The following is a 27,029-nucleotide window of genomic DNA, read 5'->3' on the forward strand; positions in this document are numbered from 1 at the left end:
CTGAAGCCTCTTAGCATGCACGCACTGTAAACACTGCACGTGAGGAGGAAGGCAGAGGAGAGCACAGACACGATGAGGAGCGCCATGGGAGATATAAAAAGGCCAAAGAAAGATCCTGAAGATGAAATACACAATGTGTAGAATGAGGTTACACAGGCTGGGTGACTTCCCTGCTGGTCCAGGGGTTCTGACTCTGATTCCTACATTTAGAAATTGATACTGAAAAACAAATTATAATAGCATCAAAAAACATGAAATCACATATTTATGGACACATTTCCCCCCCTCCCCTCCTCCCCTCTACTCCTCTCCTCCCCTCCACCCCCTCCCCCCTCCCCTCCCCCTCTTCCCCTGCCCTCCCCCTCTTCCCCTCCCCTCCCCTTCTCCCCTCCTCCCCCCTTCCCTCCTACTCTTCCCCCTCCCCTCCTCCCCTCTACTCCTCTCCTCCCCTCCGCCTCTCCCCTCCTCCCCTCCCCCTCTCCCCTCCTCCCCTCTCCTCTCCAGTATCCTGCTCCCCTTTGCCCCACCCGCTTCTGGCCCCAGCGGAGAGCAGACCAGTAATCCGTCTCCCTGCGAGCCTGTCCTCCGCTGCCCAGCCGCAGTGAAGACGCTGTCTGCTGAGGACCTGAGCCTTGTCCTCTGCCTGTGAGCAGACTTCCGAAGCCCTCAGAGTCCCGAGAAGAGGCCTCTGTGCAGTGGAGGCCCCGGGGGGGTGGCGGGGTGGCCTCTGGTGGGCTTGAGAGCAGCTGCACGGCCGTTCTGATCTGAGGACACGTGCCGTGAGCTGTTCTTTGCATTCTTGAGCGAGGCAGTCAGTGAGCTGATAGTTCCGGAGGTGCCTTCTTTAGTCCACGGTACCTAATGACAGTGGTCCAAGGCAGCCACGTTGCTTAATTGTGACGAAATGTAAATTAGCATTGTGAACACCGTGTTAAAGATGTTGGTCTAATTAAGTAGTGCTAAGGTTTCCTCGAGTCTTCGGGTGTGAGAGCTGAGGGCAGAGGCTCGCTCCCCGAGGCTCCATTCAATCTTGGGTTCTGGCACGCCTACTTGTCATTTATGGCCTCAAACCTTCAGTGCAAAGTCGTGCAAAGGTTCAGCTTGTCACTGTGTGCCTCTGCCAAAGGAAGAGAAGCCATTTGATGGCCTGACTTTTAGAAACATGAGTTCTGTGTGTCCACGATGAGACGCGACTCCGCCGGGGTTGGTGCAGGCCCTGCTCGCCGGCCCCTCCCTGCAGTCTCTGAGGGTGCGTCTACTCCTGGCCGCAGCCTGGCGCGGAGACCAGCTGGCACCGAAGGGGAGGCCTCCCTTGCCTTGGGGACGTCCTCCCAGGCCTGGTCAGAGCTCCGAGCCGCTGGCTGGGCGGCTCACAGGCCTGATGTTTATGCTTGTCTCGGAAGGAAGGGAGGGAGGGCGGAAGCAGGGAAGGAAGCACTCCTCTCCGTCAGCTTTTTCCAAGGGTGACACAGGTTCTGAGGAGCCCTTGGGGGTAAACAATGATGTGGACGCTCCAGAAGGAGGAGGCAGGGGGCGGCAGCTCCCAAAGCTAACCCCGGAGCATCTCTCCCCGGCCTGTCCTCGCGCCTGCTTCTTCGAAGCGAGAGCATCTCCCGGGGACTCACTGATCTGAGCTCACTGACTTACACGCTGATCTAAACTCCAGCGCTATAGCTGTTAGAGGCTGGACTCCCCAACGGAGCCACGGCGCTCACACAAACGTGCGTTAGAGTCACTGGAGGTGCTGTGAAGGGCGGTGAGTGGCCGCCGCCGCCCTGCGCGGGCTCTCGAGCTCATCTGACGCCCAACTGCACTGATGGCTCAAAAGACAGGTGAGCAGAGCAGGGCTCCTGCCGTGAGCAGGACACGTGACAGCCCCGCCCTAACAGCATCTTTCCCGCTCACTGCCTGGCTGGAAGCTGCCTTTCCCCCGCACTACACCCTATCGTGGACGGGGCCCCGCAGCCCCACACCCTCCCGTGGACAGGGCCCTGCAGCCACAGCTCTAGGCTCATTGGTGGTGAAACGTCCGGGGCACGCGGGGCTGTCTGCCTCAGAGCTCCTCAGCCAGACCCTCCGCTCGCAAAGGCACCTCGCGAGGTTCCAGCCCGTCCTGCCCCCACGGCCCCCAGCTGGAGAGGAGAGGGGCACCCGCTCTAATCCTTTCCTCTCCAAAGAGCACTCCACCAGAGACTCCGATTTGGCAGGTCTGACCCGGCTCACGCGCGCCTCATGCTCTGTAAGCAGTGACCACTGTGCCTGACCTGGGCTTTGCTGGCCCCCAAGGCAGCCCGTGCCCAGCTTGCCAAACCGTTCAAATAATCTTCCTGATGTTCGGTCAGTTCTTGGATGCCATCTCTACTCATTAGCTGCCTTCTTACCCTTTGCAGGGTGGTGTAAGCCTAGACCCTCTCAAGTGGCCTCCTTGCAGGTGGTCAGTGACCTCGCCCCTCCCTGGCCCCCGTCTTTGCAGAGGAACACCCCGCTCTGATGCACGGGGTCTCTCTGCACCATCACGGCCGCTTGGCTTCCCTTGCTTCTGGCCAGCTGCGTTTCCCACAGCGCAACTCTAAACTCCTCTGCAAGTCTGACTGCTGTAGACTCGATGACACTATCCCGCACCTCGTTTTAAACCTTACAACGATTTGGCCTAAGAATGGAGCGTCAGTTACTTTTAACATTTATTGAGCATTATTTAACTTTCCTATTGTGGTCATGACAAATTTCCTCATGTCTATTTTATTCTCTGTTCATTAAAGAAGGTACAGATATGTCTCCGTTTAAAAGTCTTTATGTTTTTACCAATTTTCATAAAAACAACAGAGAGTCCTTCTGTTAGAACAGAGTCCTCCAAAAAGCTGACTGTTGCTGCTCAAGATCTGAGGTCACTTACCTGCGGGGAAGAAAGGCGCTTTGCCCGCTGTGGTGATGCTGATGCCACGAATCTGTCACCAGCACGATTCCTGCACAGAGCTGACGTGATATTGTGATGAGGGTGGTGGTCTGGGGCAAGCTGAACCATTTCCAGGTACTGCTCATGCCTGGCGCACATGAGGACTCGAAAGCCGTGTTTCCAAGAACACTGAGCTTCCCCACAAGAGCGATGCATCCATCATCATCCGCATTGAATAATGCTTATTCCCAACAGCTGTATAACACAATCCCTGACAAGTAGTTCCCCTGAGTGGGGTTCTGGCTGGGCCCAGTGCCCTGGGTCCTCCCCGGCCGCGTTTCAGCTGGGCTGACCCCCTCATCTCCACACGGGACGAGGAGCTGACCCCGCCCCACCCAGGCGCCCCACCCAGGGCCCACGTTGACGCCCCGGGTCTGGCCTCCCCCTGGGCCCCCAGGCCCCGCACGGCCCCCCGCAGCACGGGGTCTCCACTGCAGCTCTGCCCCAGCCCCCTCCCCAAGCACCTGTACCCCTACCCCTCAGCCTGTCCCTCTTGCTCCTTCTGGGGTCATCGCTAGTCCTTCTGCCACATTTTTGTGATGAGGATGGTGGTCTGAGGCAGGCTGAACCATTTCCAAGTACTGCTCATGCCTGGCACACACAAGGACTCCAAAGCCGTGTTTTCAAGAACACTGAGCTTCACCACAAGACCGATGCATCCATCATCACCCACACTTGAATAATGTTTATTCCCAACAGGTGTATAACACTGTCCCTGAAAAGTAGTTCCCCTGAACGGGGGTCTGGCTGGGCCCAGTGCCCATCCTCAGACCTGAGACCCACTCGGTCCTCAGAGGGGACCTGTCACCGGCGTCAGTGCGTTTATGTGGAGCCCCGTGCAGTTGTTTTATTAGCCGCTTTTTTTCCTGATAGCCTGATTAGCTGCTTGATAGCAGTGAATGCCCCCAGACTGAAAGCCAGCCTTCAGTGGGCTTTGCCAGCGGCCATCATCCTGACAGGGCGCGTCTCGGGCACCTCAGAAAGGCACCCGCCCACCCCCGCTCCGGGCCATTCGGCCGGCCCCTTCTCCCCGTTCCCCACCTGCAACCGTCACCAACTCGGCTTCCACCACCGTTGTTCAGCCTTTTCTAGAATTCTGTATAATTGGAACAACGCAGAACCCGGGCATACATGTTTAAGTTCTTCCCAGAACAATGCCCTGGCGTCCGGGTGCTCAGCAGCCCCTGGCTGCCCATGGACTGGGGCCCAGTGTGTGTCTGGGGTGCCATTCACATGTCTGCTTGCCAGCCGATGGGCACTGGGTTCCTTTCCAGCCTGGGCTGCTGGGAACAAACCTGTGACTGCGCGTCTTTCATTTCTATTCTCTCAGGTGAGCGCAGGGGCCAGTTGCGGTTCGGGTGGTGAGTGCGTGTGTGACCCGAGAGGCCTGGCCCTCTTTTCTCAGAGCCGGTCTCTGCGTCACGGCCCCACTGCTTGGGTGGGATGCCCTTGGCTGTCTCTTCCACATTGTTGCTTGCCCTTTTGAGTTCAGCCAGTCTGGTGAGCGTGGCGTGGCATCTCACTGCGGTTTAACTTGCGTTTTCCTGATAACTAAGGACACGATGTGCCCTTTCTTATGCTTGTTGCCATCCATGTGTTTTCTTCGGTGAATCGACTTAAAATCTTTCGCCTGGTTCTTCTTGGGTTGTCTTTGAGTTGTAAGTGTTTGAAGATGTTGGCTACAGTGATGAGATATCAGTTTACATCCCCCCCCGCCCCATTCAACGGTCCTGTTCATTTTCTGAAGTCTTTCAAGGCACAGAAGTCTTAGATTCTGATGAGTTACAATTGATCAGTTCTCTAACAGCTCATGCCTTGAGCAATCTATATAAGAGATCTCCTTCATTCCCAGGGGCCTGACAGTTTTCTGCTATGTTTCCTTCTGGGTGTTTTGTGCATTTAGCTCTCGCATATAGAGCTATAACCTATGCTGATTTTTTTTTTTTTTTTTTTTTGCCTGTGTTGTGAGATAAGGGTACAGATCAGCTTTCATGCTCCATCTACTGAACAGACTGTTGTTCCTGCCGAATTACCTGTGGTCCTTTAGTAAGAACTCAGCCTTTTTTCTGTTCTGCTGCTCGTGGGTCTATGCTCACAGCACCCCACTGCCCTGGCTGCTGCAGCTTTGTAGCAAAGCTTGGAGATCAGGTATTGTGAGTCCTACATGTCTGTCTCTGTTTCAAAGTTGCTTCAGCTCAGCTCAGTCGCTCAGTCGTGTCCGACTCTTTGCGACCCCATGAATTGTAGCACGCCAGGCCTCCCTGTCCATCATCAACTCCCGGAGTTCACTCAGACTCACATCCTATCCAGCCATCTCATCCTCGGTCGTTGCTTAGGCTATTTTAAATCCCTTGAGTTTCTTTATCATTTTAAATTTACCTTGTCGCTTTCTAAAAACCCCCCTGCCACCGTTTTCACTTGGGTTTGTTTGTCTCTGTAGATCAATTTGGAGTGAACTGACCTTTTAACAATATTGAATTGTTTGATCATAAATATATATATATTTCTATTAATTTAGATTATTTAATTTCTCTTCGTGTTGTTTTATAGTTTTCAGGGTATAGATAAGGGGGGATGTGGCCATAAATATTTGATTTGATGTTTTCTGACGCTATTATAATTTGGTTTTTCAATTTCGGTTTCCAAATGTTGCTGCAATATAGAATCGCAGTTGTCTTGTGCGTGTCAACGGAGTTCAGTCTGATGTTAATCCCCATCGGTGTATTTCTTTTTTCTGCTGCACCTGAGAGGTATTATGGATCTTAGTTCCCTGACCAGGGATGGAGCCTGGGCCCCCTGCAGTGGGGGCATGGAGTTGGAACCCCTGGACCAGCAGGGAAGTCACCCAGTCTGTGTAACCTCATTCTACACGTTGCGTATTTCATCTGTAGGATCTTTCTTCGGCCTTTTTATATCTCTCATGGCGCTCCTCATCATGTCTGTGCTCTCCTCTGCCTTCCTGATCACGTGCAGTGTTTACAGTGCATGCGTGCTAAGAGGCTTCAGTCGTGTCCGACTCTTTGTGACCCTGTGAACCGTAGCCTGCCAGGCTCCTCCGTCCATGGGATTCTCCAGGCAAGAACACGGGAGCGGGCTGCCATGCCCGCCTCCAGGGGGTCTTCCCGACCCAGGGATCGAACTTGTGTCTCTGATGTCTCCTGCTTCAGCAGGCGGGTTCTTTGAAATTCCTGCCGCTTCCGGAACCTCACTGTATTTATACCAGCATCAGAGCAGGGGCCGCAAAGAGCCAGACACGACTGAGTGACTGGCAGACCCACGTATCGTGCGTTCATAGCAGCTGCTGGAGCTTCTGTTTTGCTAATTCCATCATCCCTGCCATTCTTCCGTCTCCTTGGGTAGCTCACGGGTCACTTCCCTGTCATTCTGGATGTCTGTGCCTTAGATCAGTTTCAGCTGCAATAACAAATTACTGCAGACCGACTGGCTTCAACTACAAACGTCTTACTTCTCACAGTTCTGGGGGTTGGGAAGTCCAAGGTCAGGGCCCCAGCGGATCCAGGTCTGATGAAAGCCCGCTTCCTGGTTTGCATCTTCTCACGGCGTCCGCACAGAAGGGTGAGCAGAGAGGAAGTGGGCTCTCATACACGTCTCTTCTTGTGAGGCTGCTGATCCCCCGGGGGTGCAGGCAGGGGCGTTGCACGTCCACACGCCGTTGCCCTGGGGATTCGGCTTCAGTGTGTGAACCTTGGGGAGTTGCAAGCATTCAGTCTGCAGAAGTCTAGACATCTTGTTGGGTACCTGACATTATGAATTTTACATGTTGAAGGCTCCACTTGGTCGTATATCTTTAATTTGGGGATTCATTCATTCTGAAGGTAGCTGTATGATTGGAATCAGATGGCTCATCTGAGACTTTCAGGCTGTGTCCTGGCAGGTCCGGAGAGGCATTTATCGTAACCCGGCTGATCGTAACCCTGTTACTCCTGAGACCGTTCCCTTCTGAGGACGCTCCCAGGGTCCTGGGACTTGGAAGGTTGTGGTCGCTGCTAAGGCCGAAACCCAGCCTCCGTTCGCTGGAGCCGAATGAAAGTGCAGAGACAGGGCTTTGGGTGAAGCAGAAAAGAGCAGCTTTGATTGTTTTGCCAGGCAAAGGGGGCCACAGGGGCTTGGCACCTCAAGCCGGTGCCCTCCCTTGAGAGAGGAGAAAAGGGTCTCACAGTCCAGGGAAATCGGGCTGCAGATTAGGGTGCTGGTGTGTAATCTTCTTCATCTCAGCAAAGTTTCAGAATCATCCCAGCTGGTGTCCAGCCGTCAGCTGTCAGAGGTTCCGGTGGTCCTAGAGGCCGTCGCTCTCTGCCCTTCTTTCTGGAACGAAGGATGCTCTGAAGGAAAGGGCCGTGAGGGAGTGTTTTCTTGAAGAAGTAAGCAGCAGGGGCAGAGTATAGTTCTAACCAGAAAATAATCACTTTCGAAGTGCAGTTCAACAAGGACAGGAAAAAAAATATGTGTGAGAGAGTGTTGGGCTGGGCTAAACGCTGACAGTTTAATGCTGTGGGGGCCGTCAGCCGGCTCTGTCACAGCCCCGCCCTGCCCTCAGGAGGCTGGTCTCCGCCTGCGAGGCGTCTGCGGGCGGCCCTGCGCCCATGCTGGGGGCTCTTCCTTGGCTGTGCTCCCCTTCCTCTCAGGACAGCTCTGCAGGCCCCTGTCTCTCTGTGTGTGGGGCCCTCTCTCCTCTGCCCGTCTTCCTGGATTCTGGCCCCTGTCGCCTCAGCACCGTGAGGAGGCCGTTCTCTGGGCCCTGCTCTGCACACGGGAACGGCCCCCAGTGAGAACCTGGGGACTTCACAGAGCTCAGACCACAGTCCCCGTCCGTCCCCAGTGTCTGAAAACTGTGATTTGATGCAGTTTGGGGGCGAGTTTGGTTGCCTGATGCAGTACAGTGCGCTTGGTCTCTGCTAATCCCTCGTGGCCGGAAGCACAAATCTTGAGGTCATATTTCGACTGATACATTTAATCTGGTGATCTGATGGATGCTTATCTCCTCATATGCTTCTGCAACACAGAAGCTCTGATTGCGTGTCTTCCGCAGGCGGTTGTAAAAGTGCAGAGGTGAGCCAAGCGTCCCTGCAGTTTTGTGTCCAGAGCAGGGACCAGGCAGAGCGGAGACTCGGGCCCCAGGCAGGAGAGAGGGAGTGGGTTTAGGCCATCTGGTGTGTGGTCAGGAAGCCGCAGTGGGAGAGTCATGTGACCCAAGAAGCGTGTGCAGGAAGTCCTCCAGGGTGACCTCTGCATACCCGGGATCCCTCCCCCAGCATCAGCGTGGCCTCCATAGCTGAGGACGGGCCTGGCACGGCCGATAGGCTCAGGGCAGGGGCCGCCTTGTCCGTCTGAGCACCCAAGGCTGGCATTTCTGTTCTTCCTGGCCTCCTGGGCTGAGGGCGCGGGGGAGCTGCTGGAGCTGCAGGAGAAGAGGGAATGCGCGTTTCACGTGGGTCTCAGATGTCCAGGCCAGGGTTTTTATCCGTGGCTGGATGACAAAGCAGAGCGCTGAGCTACACCAGGTAAAGAGGGACGAGGGAGTGTGGGAAGAGCGCCGGGCCGCCTTTCCCCTCTGCCTGTTCGTTTCAAAGTGGTGGACTTCACAGGCCTTCCGGCAAGGCCCAGCTCCAGCCTGCACCCACCTCCTTGAGCCTGGAGCCCTGCAGCTCCCCTGTTGGCATTCCCAGCACATCCTCGGCACCATCGGGGTTGTTTAGCACCAGTCAAGCCGACCCGGCCAGGCTGGGGTCTCACAGACACCTGGTGGTCAGCATTCCTCTTCAGCCAGAGTGGCCACCTGCCAGGGGTTGGTTCTCCAGGGACCCAGAGCTGTGCTGCCCACAGAGCGTTCCCTAACCACGCCAGCCTAAGCCTCCCTCCCTGAAGCCTGGTTTCTGAAGATGAGGGTGTGTTTGCCCCAGCAGGTCAGTGGTTGCTAGCGAGAGTGTATTTTGGACACATCTGTGGCTCCTTCAGTCGCGTCTGACTCTTTGTGACCCTAGGGACCGTAGCCTGTCCATAGGACTGTCCAGGCAAGACCACTGCAGTGGGTTGCCATGCCCTCCTCCGGGGGTCTTCCTGACCCAGGGATCCAACCCAGGTCTCTTGCGTCTCCGGCTCTGGCAGGCGGGTTCTTCACCACTAGCACCGCCTGGAAAGCCATGCAGTCTTTAATAGCATATATAATATGTTCAAGCGAGGACTCTAAACCGTAAGTATCCTAGCAACATCTACACTTCTACAGGTTTTGTTCAGGGGCATCGTGTTGAATGTGATTAAACCGAATCTTCAAGAATGTTTTTCTGTGGAGTGAGCCTGTGGTTTTGCTGGTATCACTCGTTTTAACACTCCAGGTGGGGGCCCGCGGCTGGCGTGCCCTTTCGTCCACGCAGCCGTCTGAAGCTGCTTTCAGGCTCTGCCAGCAGACCTGAGTAGTGGTGTCAGAGACGACACGGCCCATGGATTCTAGAATACTCACCGTCTGGCCTTCCGTGGAAAGAGGTCACTGACCCCAGTTCTAAATGAGATTTCTGGATAAAACAGCACGCTGTGCGCTCTTGTGTTGAAGCGGGAAGAATTCCGTTTCCTGGACTCTCTGGCTCTCCGAGAATACCCAGCCGCAGTGTGCTCTGCCTTCCTTCCTGCTTAGGTCCACGTCTCTCCCGTTCTCTGCACTGTGAGCCAGAGGAGGTGAAAAGGCCACTCCCTCCCAGTCCAGGCCCGGCCTTCCCGCCCAGATCAAGCACCAGGATGAGAGTGGTGAGCATCCTTTTTACTTTGCCTGGGAGGATAATATCAGTCAATTTGACTCCTAGAAACTTACACTGCAGCTGACTATCCTTTTTCACTTCCCAGGAACCAGTGAATTCCACCAACATCTACGATTCAAATGAGGACTACTTTGGATTGGCTAATAGTTCGGATTACTCGCTGGATGATGACAGCCTCCTGTGTTCCTTGCAGGAGGTCAGAAGTTTCTCTGGGCTCTTTGTGCCAGTCGCTTACTCCTTGATAAGCATCTGCGGCCTCCTGGGCAATGTTCTGGTGGTGGTCACCTTTGCCTTCTATAAGAAAGCCAAGTCCATGACGGACGTTTATCTCTTGAACATGGCCGTGGCGGACATCCTGTTTGTCCTCACCCTCCCATTCTGGGCGGTCAGCCACGCCACCGGTGAGTGGATTTTCAGCAACATCATGTGCAAACTGACCCGGGGCATCTACGCCGTCAACTTCAACTGCGGCATGCTGCTGCTGACCTGCATCAGCCTGGACCGCTACATTGCCATCGTGCAGGCCACCAAGTCCTTCCGGCTCCGCTCCAGAACCCTGGCTCACCACAAGCTGATCTGCCTGGCGGTGTGGGTGGTGTCCATCCTCATCTCCAGCTCGACCTTCACGTTCAACCAGAAGTACAAGCTGCAGGGTGGCGACGTCTGCGAGCCCCGGTACCAGACCGTGTCCGAGCCCATCCGCTGGAAGCTGCTGATGCTGGGGCTGCAGCTGCTCTTCGGCTTCTTCATCCCGCTGGTGTTCATGATCTTCTGCTACGCGTTCATCGTCAAGACCTTAGTCCAGGCGCAGAACTCGAAACGGCACAGGGCCATCCGCGTCATCATCGCGGTGGTCCTCGTGTTCCTGGCCTGCCAGATCCCACACAACATGGTGCTCCTCGTGACCGCCGTCAACCTGGGCAGGACGGGCCGCTCGTGCAGCAGCGAGAGGCTGCTGGGCTACGCCAAGAACGTCACCGAGGTGCTGGCCTTCCTGCATTGCTGCCTCAACCCCGCGCTCTACGCCTTCATTGGCCAGAAGTTCCGGAGCTACTTTCTGAAGATCATGAAGGACCTGTGGTGCGTGAGGAGGAAGCAGAAGGCTCCGGGCTTCTCCTGCTCCCGGCTGCACTCGGACACCTTCACCTCCCGACAGAACAGCGAGACCGTGGACAACGACAACCCGTCCTCCTTCACCATGTGACGCCCCCCAGGCTCGCGCAGACAGGACGGAAATGCATGGGGGGAGGGCGTGGAAATGAAGCAAAAGCGAGTGGGGTCATTCCTGCAGGATCAGGGCCGCGGGGGGCTCCGGGTGCTGGGGGGCTCCCACAGGCAGCACCCCCAGCTCATTTGACCGGGGATGCCCTGTGCCCCTGTCCCCGATGGCTGGCATTCCACAAAGCAGGCTTTGGGAAGCGCTGGATGAAAATGAACTGCTTACAAGCGCGAACACTTTCAGGAATATTCGCAAAGCAGCCTTTAACCACAGTTTCTCCTGGTCATTGCGAAACACCCCATGGCTTAAAAACAAAATGGAACAGGAACAACAATCAAAAGCCCTCACATAGCTCATTTAGGCAAAAGGTTAAACATTTTTCCATTGCCATGGTTACTGATGGTCATCACAGCAGCAAAATGGGCTAGCTTGGGCTTTGTCTCATTTCCTTGTGATGCGCTCAGCTTGCATGAGATTGTGAAAGGGCAGAAGGAAAATCAAGCTCAGAGACCGAGCAGGTGGCCGCATAAGTGCTGTCGATGCTGGTCCCCAGGGGTCAGGCAGCTGCGGTCGTCACAGGACGTCAGGAAGCACAGCGTGCTGCGTTTCCCTCCACGATGGCAATCCTCTAAAGATCAGCTAGACGAAGGTGCTTAATAAATACTTGTTTAACAAAACATAATAAAACTGGGGCTTCTAGTACAGGTTAAGAATGAAAGTTGCTCAGTTGCGTCTGACTCTCTGTGACCCCATGGACTATACAGTCCATGGAATTCTCCAGGTCAGAATACTGGAATGGGTAGCCTTTCCCTTCCTCAGGGCATCTTCCCAACCCAGGAATCAAACTGGGGTTTCCTGCATTGCAGGTGGATTCTTTACCAACTGAGCTACCAGGGAAACACCAGTTTGACTTGGTAGTTTAAATTTTTTAAATTAGTTTTTTAAAATTTAATTGTTTAGAATACTTTTAAAGAAAGAACCAGGAAACTACTGAGACAGTAATGAAAGGGCTTTTGTTCCTTTCCATTGTGGTGTTAAAGAAAGACGTGTGGAGTCTGGTCGGGACGAGCTTCAAATTTTCCGGCAGAGAGCAAGGGTCATGTTGGTGTCTGCGGCTGTAAAGTGGTTTTACCCGAAGTCTGAGGTTAACTACAGAATAACAACTCTCTTTGACTTCACAGAAAGTTCATAGAACTCAAATTTTGAAAGTGTTTTAATATTTTGGCCACCTGATGCAAAAAGCTGACTCATTGGAAAAGACCCTGATGCTGGGAAAGACTGAAGGCAGGAGGAGAAGGGGACGACAGAGGATGAGATGGTTGGATGGCATCACCGACTCGATGGGCATACATTTGAGCAAGCCCTGGGAGTTGGTGATGGACAGGGAGGCCTGACGTGCTGCGGTCCATGGGGTCGCGAAGAGTCGGACAAGACAGTGACTGAACACCACCACCGCCAACAAAGTGGAAAAGTGTCAGCACATCTTGTGGAAGCACAGATGCGGGAATTCTGCGGCGGTCCAGCGCTTAGGACTCTGTTTTCACTGCTGAGGACCTTGGTTTGATCCCTGATAGGGGAACCAAGATTCCCCAAGCTGCATGGCCAAACAATAAACAACCTCCCTGCCCCCCTCCCCTGAAAAATGTGTATTAGAAAGGTCCTGACATGAACTGCAAAGATGCTGACATGGTTAATGCTGACCAGCATGTTATTTGAAAGTTTCTCCTATTCTTACAAGCCTCAGCTGTGTTTCTATATGCATTTCAATGGGATTTCTTAAGATCCAAAGTCTGTATTTTTAAAACACGGTTTTGGCTTTGCAAAATAAAACTGCTCTGTGGGTGAAGTAGGAATTGTCTTCCAGTCTCAGGGTTCTGACTGGAGACCCAGGTGTTTAGCTGTCCCATATGGGTCTTGCAAACCTGTTAGCGTGTGACTCCAGAAATCAAAGCAGAGGAGACATCACTCAGATGCTTCTTTCGGTTTGACCAGAGCCCTGATGCGATCTGGGGAGGTGTGTTTCTAAACCCACACAGAAGCTTGCACAGCTGTGCACCTGGCCCCAGAGGGGTAAAGCTTGCCTGTTTATGCAGTAAGCCTTCTTAGATTTCAGCCATAGTGAATAAAGATGTTTTGCAAACATGCTATGTGCTTTGTTTCATTAAATGGGATCTTTTTTCTTGCTGCCTTGGGCGTCAGAACAGGTGTATCAACAGCCACTTGGCACTCAGAGGCGGACACCCCTGGTCGACTCCGGACTACCACATCTCTGGTCCACATTAAATGACCCCAGACTGGTCTTTAATGGCTCCCGGGTCTTTTCTCCGCTTTCTTGCATCTTCTCTCACGGTCAGCTCTGGCTGGACCTTGAGTGTGTGGTTTCTGCCCCTCCTCTGAATCTTTGCAAACAGTGTTCCACCGTGTTTGGGGATCAGCTGCCTGTACTTGCAGGGAGAGCGGGTTCGTGCCTGCCAAGCTGTTATGCACATGCAGAATTTCTTGCAAATGCGTATGTATGTGTTTTTAATATATACTGACCATGACCAGAAGATAATTTTTCTTGGTTTCTGTTACAAAGTAAATGAGATGGTCTTGATCAATTGCTTCTGGATAATTGAGATTTGCACATATATATATGTATATGTATATATGATATATTAGCACAGGTGAAAATTCAGGGCTAAAGTGTTATCTTCCAAACTGTACACGGATTTTCTTCTGATGACGAGAGGCTGGCTCTTAAAGGAGGCCAGGAAAGTACAGTATTTTAGAGTCTTTGTAAGATTTCCGCCAGTGTGCCAGTCCTGGGCATTCCGGGAGGCATCAGGACAGTTTGATCTAAATGAATACAGTGTGTGTGTATGCAGTCTTCTGGTGTGTCTCGTGGGGAGGCCCACTGAAGCAAAGGATCACAGACCAGGCCGCTTGACCAGCCGAAGCTGGCTTCTCAGTGTCTGAGGCCCTGGTGCGGCAGAGCTGGTTCTCCGAGGCCTCTCGCTAGCTTGCGGACGGCCATCTCACTCCTGGGTCCTCATGGCTGTGCTTCTGGGGGGTAGTGTGTGTGTTCTAATCTCTTATAGGGACACCAGTCACATAAGCCTGCATAAGTCACATTAGGGCCACCCTGACGGTATTGTTTTTAACTTAATCAGCTCATAAAGATCCTCTCTCCAAATCTGGGCTTCCCAGGTGGCGTTAGTGGTAAAGAACCTGCCTGCCGATGAAGGAGACATTAGAGACCCAGGTTCGATCCCTGGGTCAGGGAGATCCCCTGGAGACTGGCATGGCAACCCACTCCAGTATTCTTGCCTGGAGAATCCCATTGACAGTGGAGCCTGGCAGGCTCCATAGGGTCACGAAGAGTCAGATCCGACCGAAGCGGCTTGGCATACAGGCACTCCAGCACAGTTGCGTTCTGAGGAAGAGGGGTCGGGACCCCGGTGTGTTAATCTAGGCGTCACAAGTCCAGCTAGCCCATAACGGCTAGGTTCCTGGAGGCAGAGCGGCTCTTCATATCCGAGTTGATTTCAAGCCTGAGGACTCATTTCCGGGTGGTGCCCTCCTCCCTGGTAAGGGGCGCCAGGGCAGTCGTTCCCACTGCGGGCTTCAGTCTCCACGTGTGCTCCTGCTGGATGCGGACAATGACGATGCCGTGGTCCTGGGTGGACACCCCTGCCGTGCTCCCGCTGCAGACGGGCCTCCCCTGGAAGCCTCTGCTGGCCACCTGCCCCCTCCATCCCACCCCAGGGGAGGAGGTGGTCCTGCTTCCCCAGCCCGGCCCTCAGCTCCGTAGGGGGCATTCCCCCAAACCCGGGCCACTTCTGTGCTCGACGCAAGAGGGCACCCTCTTCTCTCGGGGACCTCCGGATGGTGGGCTGCGGCTGTGGCTGCAGAAGCAGCTCTGATGGTGCTGGTGGAGGGGGGGCCCTGTGTGCCCACCTGTTTGCACAGACAGGGGATCCCTGGCTCGAGGCTGCAGAGGCCCCTGCTGTCTGATCAGCAGCCCGTGGCCTCCCTCACAACCGCGGGGAGAGTCAGGGCTTCACACATGCTTCACACATATGGCCGATTAGTGGGATCGCAGCACCTCCTCCCACGCGGTGCTTGCTGCCCCGAGGGAGCCGGAGGGACACGCTCGCTGTCCTCGAACTCAGGGACTGTACACGCGGGGAGGCTGCAGAACCAGCGGTCAGAGTGAGCAGCTGGGGCTTATATTCTCCTGCTGTGATTCCGCAACTCATTGAAAACTGCCAGATTGCTTTCTCACATTCTTCCTAGAGTCAGTCATTCAGTTCAGTCACTCAGTCACGTCCAACTCTTTGTGACCCCATGAACCGCAGCACGCCAGGCCTCCCTGTCCATCACCATCTCCCGAGTCCACCCAAACCCATGTCCATCGAGTTGGTGATGCCATCCAACCATCTCATCCTCTGTTGTCCCCTTCTCCTCCTGCCCCCAATCTTTCCCAGCATCAGGGTCTCTCCCGGTGAGTCAGCTCTTCGCATCAGGGGCCACAGTGCAGAGGTTAAGCTGAGTTGCTTTGTTGTGTAATCATCAGCTCTGGGCATAAAGAAAAAAATGTTTTTATGTGATGAAGACTAATGAATGCAGAAAAAAAAATTTGTCCTTTCCTTCTCCTTGAGAATTCCAGACCCCTCCCTGTCTTCTTGAGAGCCCCAGACCCCTGTCTCCTCCTTGGGGACCCCGGGCTGCTTATCAAGCTGCCTAGGAACTGAGTCTCTCAGTTGGACACTGACTAAGAGCACACACTCCTGACTTCGCAGGAGACCTCGGGGGCGGACCTCCCGGACGGGACGCTGCCGCCACCTGCTGGGCACAGTCTGTGCTTACAGAATGTCCAGGCGACCGAGGCCCCAGCATCTCGGAGGGCAAACCTGGCCAGGGTGTCCTCCTGCGTCTCAGTGTGTTCTGTCTTCACGCAAGGTCAGTGGGGGTACAGGCTGCCTCCCTGGAGATGCTGTCAGAGGCGGCCAGCAGCCCGGCCTTCCCAAGGAGCTGTCCTTAGCCATCTTTCCAGGTCTGCACCCCCGACCCAGAAAGCCTGGTGTGTGCTCAGCACTCGGGTCTCATACTTCTCTCCGTGAGCACTTTGGTTCCACCTTTGCCAACAAAGGTCCTTCTCGTCAAGGCTGTGGTTTTTCCAGTGGTCATGTATGGATGTGAGAGTTGGACCATAAAGAAAGCTGAGCGCCGAAGAATTGATGCTTTTGAACTGTGGTGTTGGAGAAGACTCTTGAGAGTCCCTTGGACTGCAAGGAGTCCAACCAGTCCATCCTAAAGGAGATCAGCCCTGGGATTTCTTTGGAAGGACTGATGCTGAAGCTGAAGCTCCAGTACTTTGGCCACCTGATATGAAGAGCTGACTCATTGGAAAAGACCCTGATGCTGGGAGGGATTGGGGGCAGGAGGAGAAGCGGACGACAGAGGATGAGACGACTGGATGGCATCACTGACTCGATGGACATAGGTCTGGGTGAACTCTGGGAGCTGGTGATGGACAGGGAGACCTGGCGTGCTGCGGTTCATGGGGTCGCAAAGAGTCGGATATGACTGAACGACTGAACTGAACTGAAAATTCCAGTGTTGCTGTTCCCGTTTGTCTTGGTGGGGAAGAGCGACTCGCAGGCCCTGAGGGACCGAAGCTGAGTGTGGCAGGGGTCTCAGGGGCCCAGGGGAGCAGACGCAGAGCCCTCTGTGTGGGAATTATGATGAGTCTCCTGTTAAGTCGGAGCTGGGCTTCCCGCGCTCTCCCCTGGTGGCGTTCATACCCTGCACCCCCAACTTGGGGCGGGGAAGGAATCTGTTGATGGTTTACGGCTGAAGGAGGGACGCTGCCAGATGCTTGCCGGGAACTTGGGTACCAGGGTTTCCACAGGCCAGTCGCAGTTACCACGGTTACTAGACAGGTGGGCAGGAGCAGGAGGGGAGCAGCCCCCATTGCCAGTGCCCAGGAAAGCCCTTCCCTCTTGCGGTCTGGTGTGAGTGGGCAAGGAAGCTGGGAGACCCCACCTGCCATCAGAATCTGCTGGACGCCCCCTCCCGTCTCTCAGCCACGGAGGACAGCAGGGTCCCTTCGTCTGCATCTCTGTTGATGAACCGGCTCTCTTTATCAGCTCTCCACACACACACCTTAAATGTCAGGTTGGGAATTTAATTTTCAAGTAATGCAATTGCTGAGTTACCATAGTTTCCAGGGAATTTTGCTACCTCGTTTTTGCTGTTTTCTTCCTTTATCTTAACAGTGTTTGCCTTTGTGTTGGCAAAAGGCATAGCCAGTGCATTTTTCTAGGCAGACAGCCCTTCAGATTTTATGATGCTGGTGTTTGGAATCACAGTGAATGTTTTAGAGTAAATTAAAGCTCTAACTACTTGCAGGCTTGTTATGGTGCAGCAGGATTGGGGGAGGGGGGCGGTTCTCAGTAAATAAAATCATGATAGCATCAGAGTTCTAGTAAAAATGAGAAAACTGAGTCATGAGACGGTCCTAGAGTTTCTCCCACTCGACACAGAAATTCAAGTTAGAAATCAAAAGGGTGTGCCTGCAACTCCCCCTGAGCTGAGCTCACAGCAGCTTGGAGGAATTATTTCCATAAAATACATTTATTTTCTTTAGTATGGTGAGTGTGTTCACACGCAATATTCCTGATCAGCCTTAAAAAGTTTCTTTTGCCTGTATTTTAAATTTGGAAATAATTGCTATAATTAAATATATTTTTTAAAAATATATTTCTTGAGTTTTAATAACTTGGACCGAAAGGAGATCAACTCACTCAGTCCTAAAGGAAATCAACCCTGAATATTCATTGGGAGGACTGATGCTGAAGCTGAAGCTCTAATACATTGGCCCATTTGAAAGAGCTGGCTCATTTGAAAAGACCCTGATACTGGGAAAGACTGAAGGCAAGAGGAGAAGGGGGCAGCAAAGGATGAGGCGGTTAGATGGCATCATTGACTCAATGGACAAGAATCTGAGCAAACTCTGGGGGGTAGTGGAGGACAGAGGAGCCTGGCGTGCTGCAGTCCATGGGGTCAGAAAGAGTCTCACTCAACTTAGTGACTCAAAAACAACAACAACGAAACGAAGCAAGGCCTGTGGCTTAGACCTGGGGACTGTGTTTCATGCAGGTGTTGGACCAGGTAGGGTTGTGGTGAGAACTGGCTACTTTTTTCTAAGTGAAAAATCGTGTCATATGAGTATACAGCTACTAGAGTGGTTTGTGCTTTTGTCCAGAGGTGGGACAGTCCCTTGGGTTTGAGCCCCTTGGACAGCAAGGAACTCAGTCCTGAATATTCATTGGAAGGACTGATGTTGAAGCTGAAACTCCAATACTTCGGCCACCTGACGCAAAGAACTGACTCATCTGAAAAGACCCTCAAAGCTGGGAAAGATTGAAGGTGGGAGGAGAAGGGGACGACCGAGGATGAGATGGCTGGATGGCATCACGACTCGATGGACATGAGTTTGAGTGGGCTCCGAGAGTTGGGGATGGACAGGGCGTGCTGCGGTCCATGGGGTCGCAGAGAGTTGGACATGCCTGAACGACTGAACTGAGCTGAACTGAGAAACAAGCCTGTCCTCTGCGCTGAACTCCCGTGTGTCTAACAGGGCTGTGCGAACACACAGCCTGATCTGATAGGGGCTGAATCTAACCGAGAACTGTTCAGTTTCACGTCGAACGGAAACCAAATGCGCGCGCTCTGGGGACTCCAGACTGTCCCTAATGCGGGCACAGGAAGACGGCAGAGCAAAGCCAGGGGTGGGGGTGGCGCGAGTCGGGGGTCCGAGGACAGGAGGGCACCGCGGATGGGAGGGAAGGCAGGCCCAGGTGAAGCGGCCGCGGGGCGCGGGGGCGGCGGAAACGGAAATGAAGCGCGAAGAGCAGCCCTCCGGAGACCTGCCCCGGCGGCCGGCGAGCTGGTCACTGCTGCGGCACCGCGAAGCGGAGAGCCGGAGTGGAGGAGAGCGCGCCTCCCCGAGGGGCAGGCAGGTGTGCGCACAGGTGCAGGGCTTCATTTAAAGGGCCTCCTGCACCCGCGGGCTGCAGGCTGCGGAGGGTTTCTGCCTTCGGGTCTGAGCGCAGAGTGCCTCCTTTCGGGGAAACCCGGGGTTCTGCCTCTAAGGCCCCCTCCTGATGGGACGAGGCCCACCCCGTCAGGAGGGGTGAGCTCCTCTCCTCACAGGCAGATGCTGACCCGTCCACAGACACCTCCACACATCGCCTGGATTAGGGTCTGGTGAGTCCCTGGGCACCCAGGTCGGGCCGTGTGGACACGCACAGGTAACCATCGCGCTGACCGGAGAAGGGAAGCTGAAAAATCATCTGAAACTCGGGGGGAGGGGGGGGTCGGGCTTCCCAGGTGGCCGGTGCTTTAGGGTGAGGGTCCGTCAGTGAGCCTGCTGCTCAGAGCCCAGTCGGCAAAGAGTCTGCCTGCAGTGCAGCAGACCTGGTTTCAGTCCCTGGGTCGGGAAGATCCCCTGGGGAAGGAAGTGGCAACTCACTCCAGTACTCTTGCCTGGAGAATCCCAGGGACAGAGGAGCCTGGCAGGCTACAGTCCATGGGGTCGCAAGAGTCAGACACGACTTAGAGACTGAATCACCGCCACCATAGGTCAGTGAAGCCACTTCAGTGCTCATTTACTGGGATGACGTGGACTTTCCTGGTAGCGATGTGCCTTGATCATACGGGCTTCCCAGGTGGCTCAGTGGTAAAAAATATCTGCCTGCCGATGCGGGTGACGTGGAGATGCAGGTTCAGTCCCTGGGTCAGGAAGATCCCCTGGAGGAGGGCACAGCAACCCACTCCAGTGTTCTTGCCTGGAGAATCCCAGGGACAGAGGAGCTTGGCGGGCTGCCGTCCACGGGGTCGGACATGACTGAGAACAGGCAGCGGCAGGGACGTGCGGACCGGAGCTCACGGAGGCGTGGCTGCTCGCAGGGGCCAGGAGGGCCACCCAGCGGCCAGGACGGACTGGCAGGGAGGCCACTCCAGGGCGCGGCTCCACCCCACCAAGGCCTGGGATGGGGCGGTCTGTGCCCAGGGCTGGCAGGTCTGCCAGTTTTCAGAGAAGAGGTGAAAATCTAGGCTTTTAAAAATGTAGTCTTGGGTCTTGTTAACTAGGTCTAGTATAAGGCAAATTAAAAATTACTCGTGAGCCAACCAGAAGCCTTCTGTGGGGCGGAACACAGTCTTCGGGCAGCTGTTAGAATTCTGAGATGGACAAGGACTTAACAATCCAGGCACAGTGGCAGCCTGGGGAGGCCCCTCCTGCACCCCTGGGTGGTCAGGTGGGTGCTGTGATGGTGCAGTGCACAGCCAGGTGGCCGCTACACGCCAGGTGGCGGGGTGCATGCCCGGGAGCTGCTACAGGCAGGTGGCTGAGTGCTTGCCAGGGGACCAGTACACACCAGGTGGCGGGGTGCACCCCCGGGGCCGGTACACGCCAGGTGGCCGTGCAGGGCTGTGCAGGGCCTCAGAGGTCAGGCCGGGACCCTCTCTCCCGCTCCGTCTCCCACGCCCTGTGCGGCACACTCACATCTCTGTCCTCCATCCTCTGAGCCTCATGTGGGACCAGGAACGCCCTGGGGCACGTTCTCCACTCTGCTCTCCCCTACTCGGAGGTAAAGTGAAGTCACAGGACAAAGACCAGCGCGTTAAGCAAACTGTCCCGTTGAATGTGAACGTGGAAACCATCTGTGCCACTTGTCCAGAGGCTGGACTGATGGAGAGAAGCTCCCATCAGGTTCCCGCCGGCCCAGCCTGGGGCGGGGAGTGCCCGGGGAGGCGGTGGGCCTGGTGAACTTGAGGTGTCAGCCTGGGTACCAGGGGGTGGCGGGGGAGGGTGTGAAAAGGGCCTGCGCCTCACAGCTCCCGGTCTCCCATTGTCTGACCGCAGTCGGCAGACACAGCTGCTCTGCAGGGTGCCGTGCACTGAAGACCCCAGGCGTCTGGTGTGCACGGGTCAGGACGTGGTCCCGGGTGCTGGCCGTCCTCCCAGCTGTCCTTCCAGTGAACGGTCATCTCCCTTTCCGGATGGAGATGTGGGCCCCACCTGGTGATGGGTTCGAGTTTCCCTGGCCGAAGGGCAGTGGGGCTGAACCTCCAGCTGAGGCCGGAGCACTCCCGGGGACGGCAGCCCATCCCGCCCTGACTCCAGGCTCCCGGGGGTCCCATGCCTGAGGCTGGGCACGGGGCGCTCTCAGCACTGCGTCTAGGGAGTGGCTTCTCCGACCACCCTCAGGATACGTGTCCCCCGACCTATGGTTCCAGTGAAAAAGAGGCTTAGACACGGAAGCTGCCTGAAATCCCGGTGGATTACAGAGCAGGGTGGCCGCAGAACGAACCCGCTGAGGGCCTGGTTCTCGCCTTCTTCTCCGTCTCTGAAGTCATCAAGTGTTTCCTGATTTTCAGAGAAACGTTTCTCCCCTTCACATCCCTTGGGAGGGCTACTACAAAAGCGAACAAGCAAAACCGGATATGATAAGGGCTGGCAAGGAGGTGGAGAAATTGGAACCCTCGTGCACAGCTGGCAGGAGTGTAAACCGGTGGCAGCACTGTGCGTACAGGGTGGGGAATCCTCACACCGCTGGACCCAGAGCCACAGGCCCAGCGCCCCTCTGCGGGCACGGCTCCTCCCATTTTAAAAAGATCCCTATTAAACGGTGAATAAAGTGAATTTTTAAACTTTAAATCAGGTTGATTTGAGTATGTATTTATTCTGCAGATTTATTAAGCATCTACTATGTGCCAGGCCTGGTGCAAGGAACCTCTAGGGTGGGGAGCACAGATGGGAGGCCCACGGAGGCCTGCGGGCCGGGGTGAGGCAGGCTGCGGGCAGGGGCAGCGGGGAGGGGGCCAAGGACCAGGGTGAGGCAGGCTGAGGGCAGGGGGCCATGGGCCAGGGTGAGGCAGGCTGTGGGCAGGGGCGGTGGCGAGACGGCGGTGGGGAGGGGGCCGAGGGCCAGGGTGAGGCAGACCGCCGGCGGGGGCGGCGGCGAGAGGGCGGTGGGCAGGGGGCCACGGGCCAGGATGAGGCAGACTGCGGGCAGGGGCGGTGGGCAGGGGGCGGCGGGGAGGGACTTCTGGGACAGAGTCGGGAGCGTCCCAGGCCGGAATCTGCACCTGCAGGCTGTGTGACCCAGGCAGGCACAGCGGCTGCTAGAGTCTGGAAAGGGGAAGGAGAAGGTGGCCGGGATTTTCAAAGCACAACGGCTTTGAAATATATCTCTCGTAGGGAAATCCGGGTCAGAGCTGAGGCAGGGCTGAGATTTGCAAGACGCACAGCAAGGCTGGGGACCCGCCGCGTTACAAGCAGTGAGTCACGGGAGAAGAGAAACCAAAACCTCCGCTGGCAGCAGGATGGCTGTGGTTCCGACACCACCGCGTACTCTCTACTCACACTTTCATTCTGAATCATTTCCTTACTCACAGAAGATAATCTGGAGAAGATAGCCTCCGTGCTCCGTGTCTTTAAAGAAAAGGCCCATCCGAGTGCAGAGCTGGCGTCCGACGGGAGAGGCAGGACCAGGCGGCCAAAACATCCTCAGAGATGCCTGGAGGATCCTGAACCTTCCACACACAGAAGTTTGTCCTGTTTCACAGGATCCTTAGGAAATATGCAGAAAGGAATTACTGGAAGGAAAAAATAGCAATAAAGCTTTGATTTAGCAGAGCTGCTGGACACCCGGCTCAGGAGGCTGTGTTGAGGGTGAACAGCTGAGTCCCCAGAGGGACCACAGGCTGGGGGACATAAACAGAGCTTGCTGACTGAGCAGGCCACGTGGAGATGGCCGGGCAGCCCCTGCGGCCCGCTGTGTCCTGGGCCGGGCTCGGTGCCCACAGTTTCACGTCGTTTCAGCCACGTGACCGCCCTGTGTGGTCCTCTCTACTGTCCCCATTTGACAGGAGAGGAAAGTTCAGAGCAGTTGGATGAGCTGTCCCAGGTCACAAGGCAAGGATGTCACGGAGAAGCGGGCTGACCCGGGGCCCCGGGCATGAGCGCTGACCCCGGGAGCACGGCGGCAGACGCTGCTGCTCAGTCGCGTCTGATTCTGTGAGCCCGTGGGCTGCAGCCCACCAGGTTCCTCTGTCCATGGGCTTCTCCAGAAAGCAGGCTGGAGCGGGCCACCGTTGCCTTCTCCAGGGGATCTTCCTGACCCAGGGATCAAACCCGGGCCTCTTGCATCTTCTGCACTGGCAGGTGGATTCTTTACCCTGCAGCCACCTGGGAAACCCAACGAAATTCAAGAGGGGGCTTCATACCTTCCCATGCCTCCCAGACCAACTGAGTCAGAACCCCCAGGGTGAGCTGAGGCATCCAGGTTTCAAAAGTTCCCAGACTGATACCACAGCGAGTCCAGGAGACGGTCATCAGGACCCTGAGAGGCAGAAGTTCTGTGACGAGACCTCCCCATTTGGCCCCCCTGGGTGCAGGCAGAGCCACTGGCCCCAGCGTTGTGGAGGGAGCCCGGAAGGACGGGTGTCGGAAGCAGGCAGTGCCCAGTGTGCGCCAGCAAGCCTGTCTAGACGGTCACGTGGGCTGGCTCTCCCCACGCCCGCCCAAGGGTACCTGATGTCTAGACGGCTACATGTTTTCAGGGTGTGGATTTACCTGCATAGGGACGTAAATGTCATCAGCGCGAGGATGGTTAGTTTCTTAACCATAACCCTAACTGGGTTATCAATAAGGCTTATGGGGAACTAATCATAATATGGGAAATGCTTACATTGAACGTTAGTTTCTCTAAGTTCAGTTCTGTTGGTCATTTGTCTGACTCTGCGACCCCATGGCCTACAGCACGCCAGGCTTCCCTGTTTCTTTAAAGCAGCGTTTCAAATTGTATATGCAGTAAGATCAAAGGAAGAAAAATGGAGACAATTCTTTTCTCTGAGACAGAAGAAACACAGCTTAGAATCCACATCAGAGAGTCTACTCAGCGGCATCACACCTCATCTGGTCCTTTTTCCCTTCTAAGGCCTTTGAAACTCTGTTCGCTCGGGAGGAGCTGAACTCCGAGGAGAGAGCGCAGTGTCGCTGGGTGACCCGCGTTCCCTGGAGCCCTGGGCACACTGTGCCTAGCACTGTGGCCTGCATCCTTCAGGGGCACAGTAGAAAGGCCATGCCCACATTTCACGCCTGGTTCTGGCAAGGAGCCTACATGGGAGGCACACGGGTCCTGGAGAGGAGGTAGCTTTGCCATTTTCTGTTGCCTAATTCCAGCAGTTCTAACCTTAAATACTGCAACAATCATGGAGCCACCTTCTGGGAAAAGCAGAAGTCTCTCCCTGGGGGTGGTACAGGTAAAGGTCATGTGAGGCCCCAGTGTGGGCTGCATGGGGCCCAGCGCTCCAGGCAGATCCTGAGACGCAGCACTGCAGGCAGAGCCCGGGGCCCAGCGCTCCAGGCAGAGCCCGGGGCCCAGCGCTCCAGGCAGATCCTGAGACGCAGCACTCCAGGCAGAGCCCGGGGCCCAGCGCTCCAGGCAGATCCTGAGACGCAGCACTCCAGGCAGAGCCCAGGGCCCAGCGCTCCAGGCAGATCCTGAGACCCAGCGCTCCAGGCAGAGCCCGGGGCCCAGCGCTCCAGGCAGATCCTGAGACGCAGCGCTCCAGGCAGATCCTGAGACCCAGCGCTCCAGGCAGAGCCCGGGGCCCAGCGCTCCAGGCAGATCCTGAGACGCAGCGCTCCAGGCAGAGCCCTGGACCCAGTGCTCCAGGCAGAGCCCGGGGCCCAGCGCTCCAGGCAGAGCCCGGGCCTCATCTAAGCATCTTAGAGTCTCTCTGGGGTGGCATCACCGCCTTGAACAGAGAACGGGCGATGAGGCAGATGTGAAGGTGAGGTTCTAAGTCCTCTGTCAGCAGCGTGGGCTGCAAATCTGGGACATCATTTAAGAGAGAGGAGGAGGCCGCTGTTGCTGGTTTCCAGGGGCTCTGCCCACCTTCCCTGCAGTGGCCTTGCTCCTGGCTGGGCCCCAGCCACCTTGCTTAGGACTTCCTCGTCGCGGGCATTGGGGTGGAAAGCACGCTCTCACACACAAAGCGGTGTCTCACTCCGAGTGCTCCTTCTAGGAGGCTCAAACAGAGCAGGGGAAGCAGACGGATCCTCAGACGCACGTAGCCATTCAAACCTTAGAGAGTTCTCCAAGCACTTTTGAGAGGTTTAGTAAGAAAGCACTCCTAGTAACAAAGGCAGGCACTGACCGTGCTGTCTTGGGTGTGACCTGTAATTTATGCAAGTGAAGCTCGAGTTTATCAAACCACGGTGAGCTAAGCAGAGCTGAGCACGGGACGCTTACACCCGGCGGAACCTGGTTTCAGCCCCGAAGCCCCACTTCCCCACGTCAGTTACCACAGTCTGCACAGTAGGTGCCAAAGAGCAGTTTGCATTTACAAATCAGCATAGGAAGTTAAGTGATTTGCCAACGCCGAACCGTCAGAACCACACCAGCCATGCCGCCTTCCTCCTCCTCCCCCCCCTTCACCGGACACCAGAGCATCTTTCCTCAGCTCTGAGCGTGGGGCCATAACTGAGCAGTTCAGCCTGCCTCAGACTTGAGTCACGGAGGCTCTGCCGGCTCAGTTTTGCGTAGCGGCTCCGTGAGGCTCCATCGCTGGAGGAAATCCCAGTGACCAGGGTGGGGAGTGTGTAGAGCCTAACCCTGACTTCCCATCCTGCTTCCTCGCCCCTGGGGGAGTCGTCCTGGAGACGGGAAGGGCGGGCGGTCCTCAGGAGTCCGAGTCTCTGAGGTCCCAGCCCGGGGCCTCTGCGTGCGGCCGGCGGGCGCGCAGGGTGAGGCTGTAGAAGAGCTTGCGGTAGGAGTGCCGGAAGGCGGGGCTGGAGAAGCAGTACACCACGGGGTTCAGCACGCCCTGCAGGTAGGTGAGGCTGCCGGTCACGTCGGCCGCGTGGACCGCGGCGCTCCGGAGCCCGCAGGCGCGCGCCCCCCGGGAGGCGGCCAGCAGGACGCGGGCCACGAAGCAGGGCAGAAAGCACAGCGCGAACAGCGCGCCCACCGCGCCCACCAGCGCCTGCACCCGCCGCAGCTTGGGCTGCCTGTCCGGCTCCCGCAGCCGCTTCCGCAGGGTCCTGAGGATGCCCGCGCTGCAGAACAGGATGAGGCCGAAGGGCAGGATGAACTGGACGAAGAAGAGCGCCTCCTGCCAGAGGCGACGGAAGGAGGACTCTTCCTGGGGCTCGGAGCTGGGGCAGTCTGCCTCCGAGAGGAGCGCGCTCTGGTGGGTGAGCGCGGCCATGAGCAGCCAGACCAGGGCCGAGATGCCCCAGGCTGCCCGCAGGGACAGCGCGTTGACCCTGAGCCTGGAGTGGACCACCCGCAGGTAGCGGTCCAGGGTGACGGCTGTGAGGAAGGCCACGCCCGTCCCGCGGCACAGAGCGCGCAGGAAGAGCAGCGCCTGGCAGGACGCGCGCCCCAGGCCCCAGCTCTTGCGTCCAAGGTAGAAGGCGGCGTGGAAGGGCAGGCAGGAGGCCAGCAGGAGGTCCGCCAGGACCAGGTTGAGCAGGTAGACGGCGTAGGGCTTCCACACCTTCAGGCGGAAGAAGAAGGTCCAGGGCGCCACGGCGTTGCCCAGCGTGCCCAGCCCGCACTCCAGCAGCAGCAGCGAGGCCGCGGCCACCTCCGCCGCACGGCTGTGCTCCGAGCAGTTGGGCTGCAGCATGTCGCGAGTCCTCGCCGTCCGTCTGTCCGTCCGTCCGTCTGTCTGGGGGGCTGAGGCTTCCGGAGTGGAAGGCAGGGACGGAGCCCAAGGCTGTGCTGGTTCCCACCGGGACAGACGGCACACTGACAGCATCCGGATAAAATAAAATTTGTTTGGGGAAAGAGGATCAGGAGCAGAGGGAAAAAACCCTTGCAGTTTTGTTCTGCCCTGAAAAAGGGGAAATTGTGTTTCACTTCCTGTCGTCCTGTGTTAAATCCAGCACTTTATCCTGAGGGTCTGCGTGTGGCCCCTGCGGGGCTTGGGAAGTTCAGGAAGACTTTAGTTAAGACAACGGTGGGAACAGATTGTTCTCGAGTTGGCACTGTCTTCCGACAGTCAGACCCGGTGCTGC

General features: G+C 56.1%; 2 protein-coding genes across 2 annotated transcripts; one reads left to right on the forward strand and one right to left on the reverse strand.

Annotated features, from left to right (window-relative positions):
- The first annotated feature begins 1,816 nt into the window (after positions 1-1,816).
- CCR6 (C-C motif chemokine receptor 6) lies at positions 1,817-10,927 on the forward strand. The gene is made up of 3 exons (XM_052646093.1): positions 1,817-1,832; positions 9,603-9,712; positions 9,809-10,927. The coding sequence occupies exons 1-3, from the start codon at positions 1,817-1,819 to the stop codon at positions 10,925-10,927; spliced, it is 1,245 nt and encodes a 414-aa protein (XP_052502053.1).
- A 14,760-nt stretch (positions 10,928-25,687) lies between these two features.
- On the reverse strand, positions 25,688-26,638 carry GPR31 (G protein-coupled receptor 31). The gene has a single exon (XM_052646073.1). It carries the CDS (start codon positions 26,636-26,638, stop codon positions 25,688-25,690), a length of 951 nt encoding a protein of 316 aa, XP_052502033.1.
- Positions 26,639-27,029: the final 391 nt, after the last annotated feature.

The sequence above is a fragment of the Budorcas taxicolor genome, chromosome 9 (genome assembly GCF_023091745.1).
Source record: "Budorcas taxicolor isolate Tak-1 chromosome 9, Takin1.1, whole genome shotgun sequence".
Taxonomy (NCBI): domain Eukaryota; kingdom Metazoa; phylum Chordata; class Mammalia; order Artiodactyla; family Bovidae; genus Budorcas; species Budorcas taxicolor.

Coding starts and splice junctions, on each gene's coding strand:
- CCR6 (XM_052646093.1), top strand. Junction 9,713..9,808: donor CAAGCACCAGGATGAGAGTG/GTGAGCATCCTT, acceptor TTCACTTCCCAG/GAACCAGTGAATTCCACCAA.
- GPR31 (XM_052646073.1), bottom strand. CDS start 26,638: ATGCTGCAGCCCAACTGCTCGGAGCACAGCCGTGCGGCGGAGGTGGCC.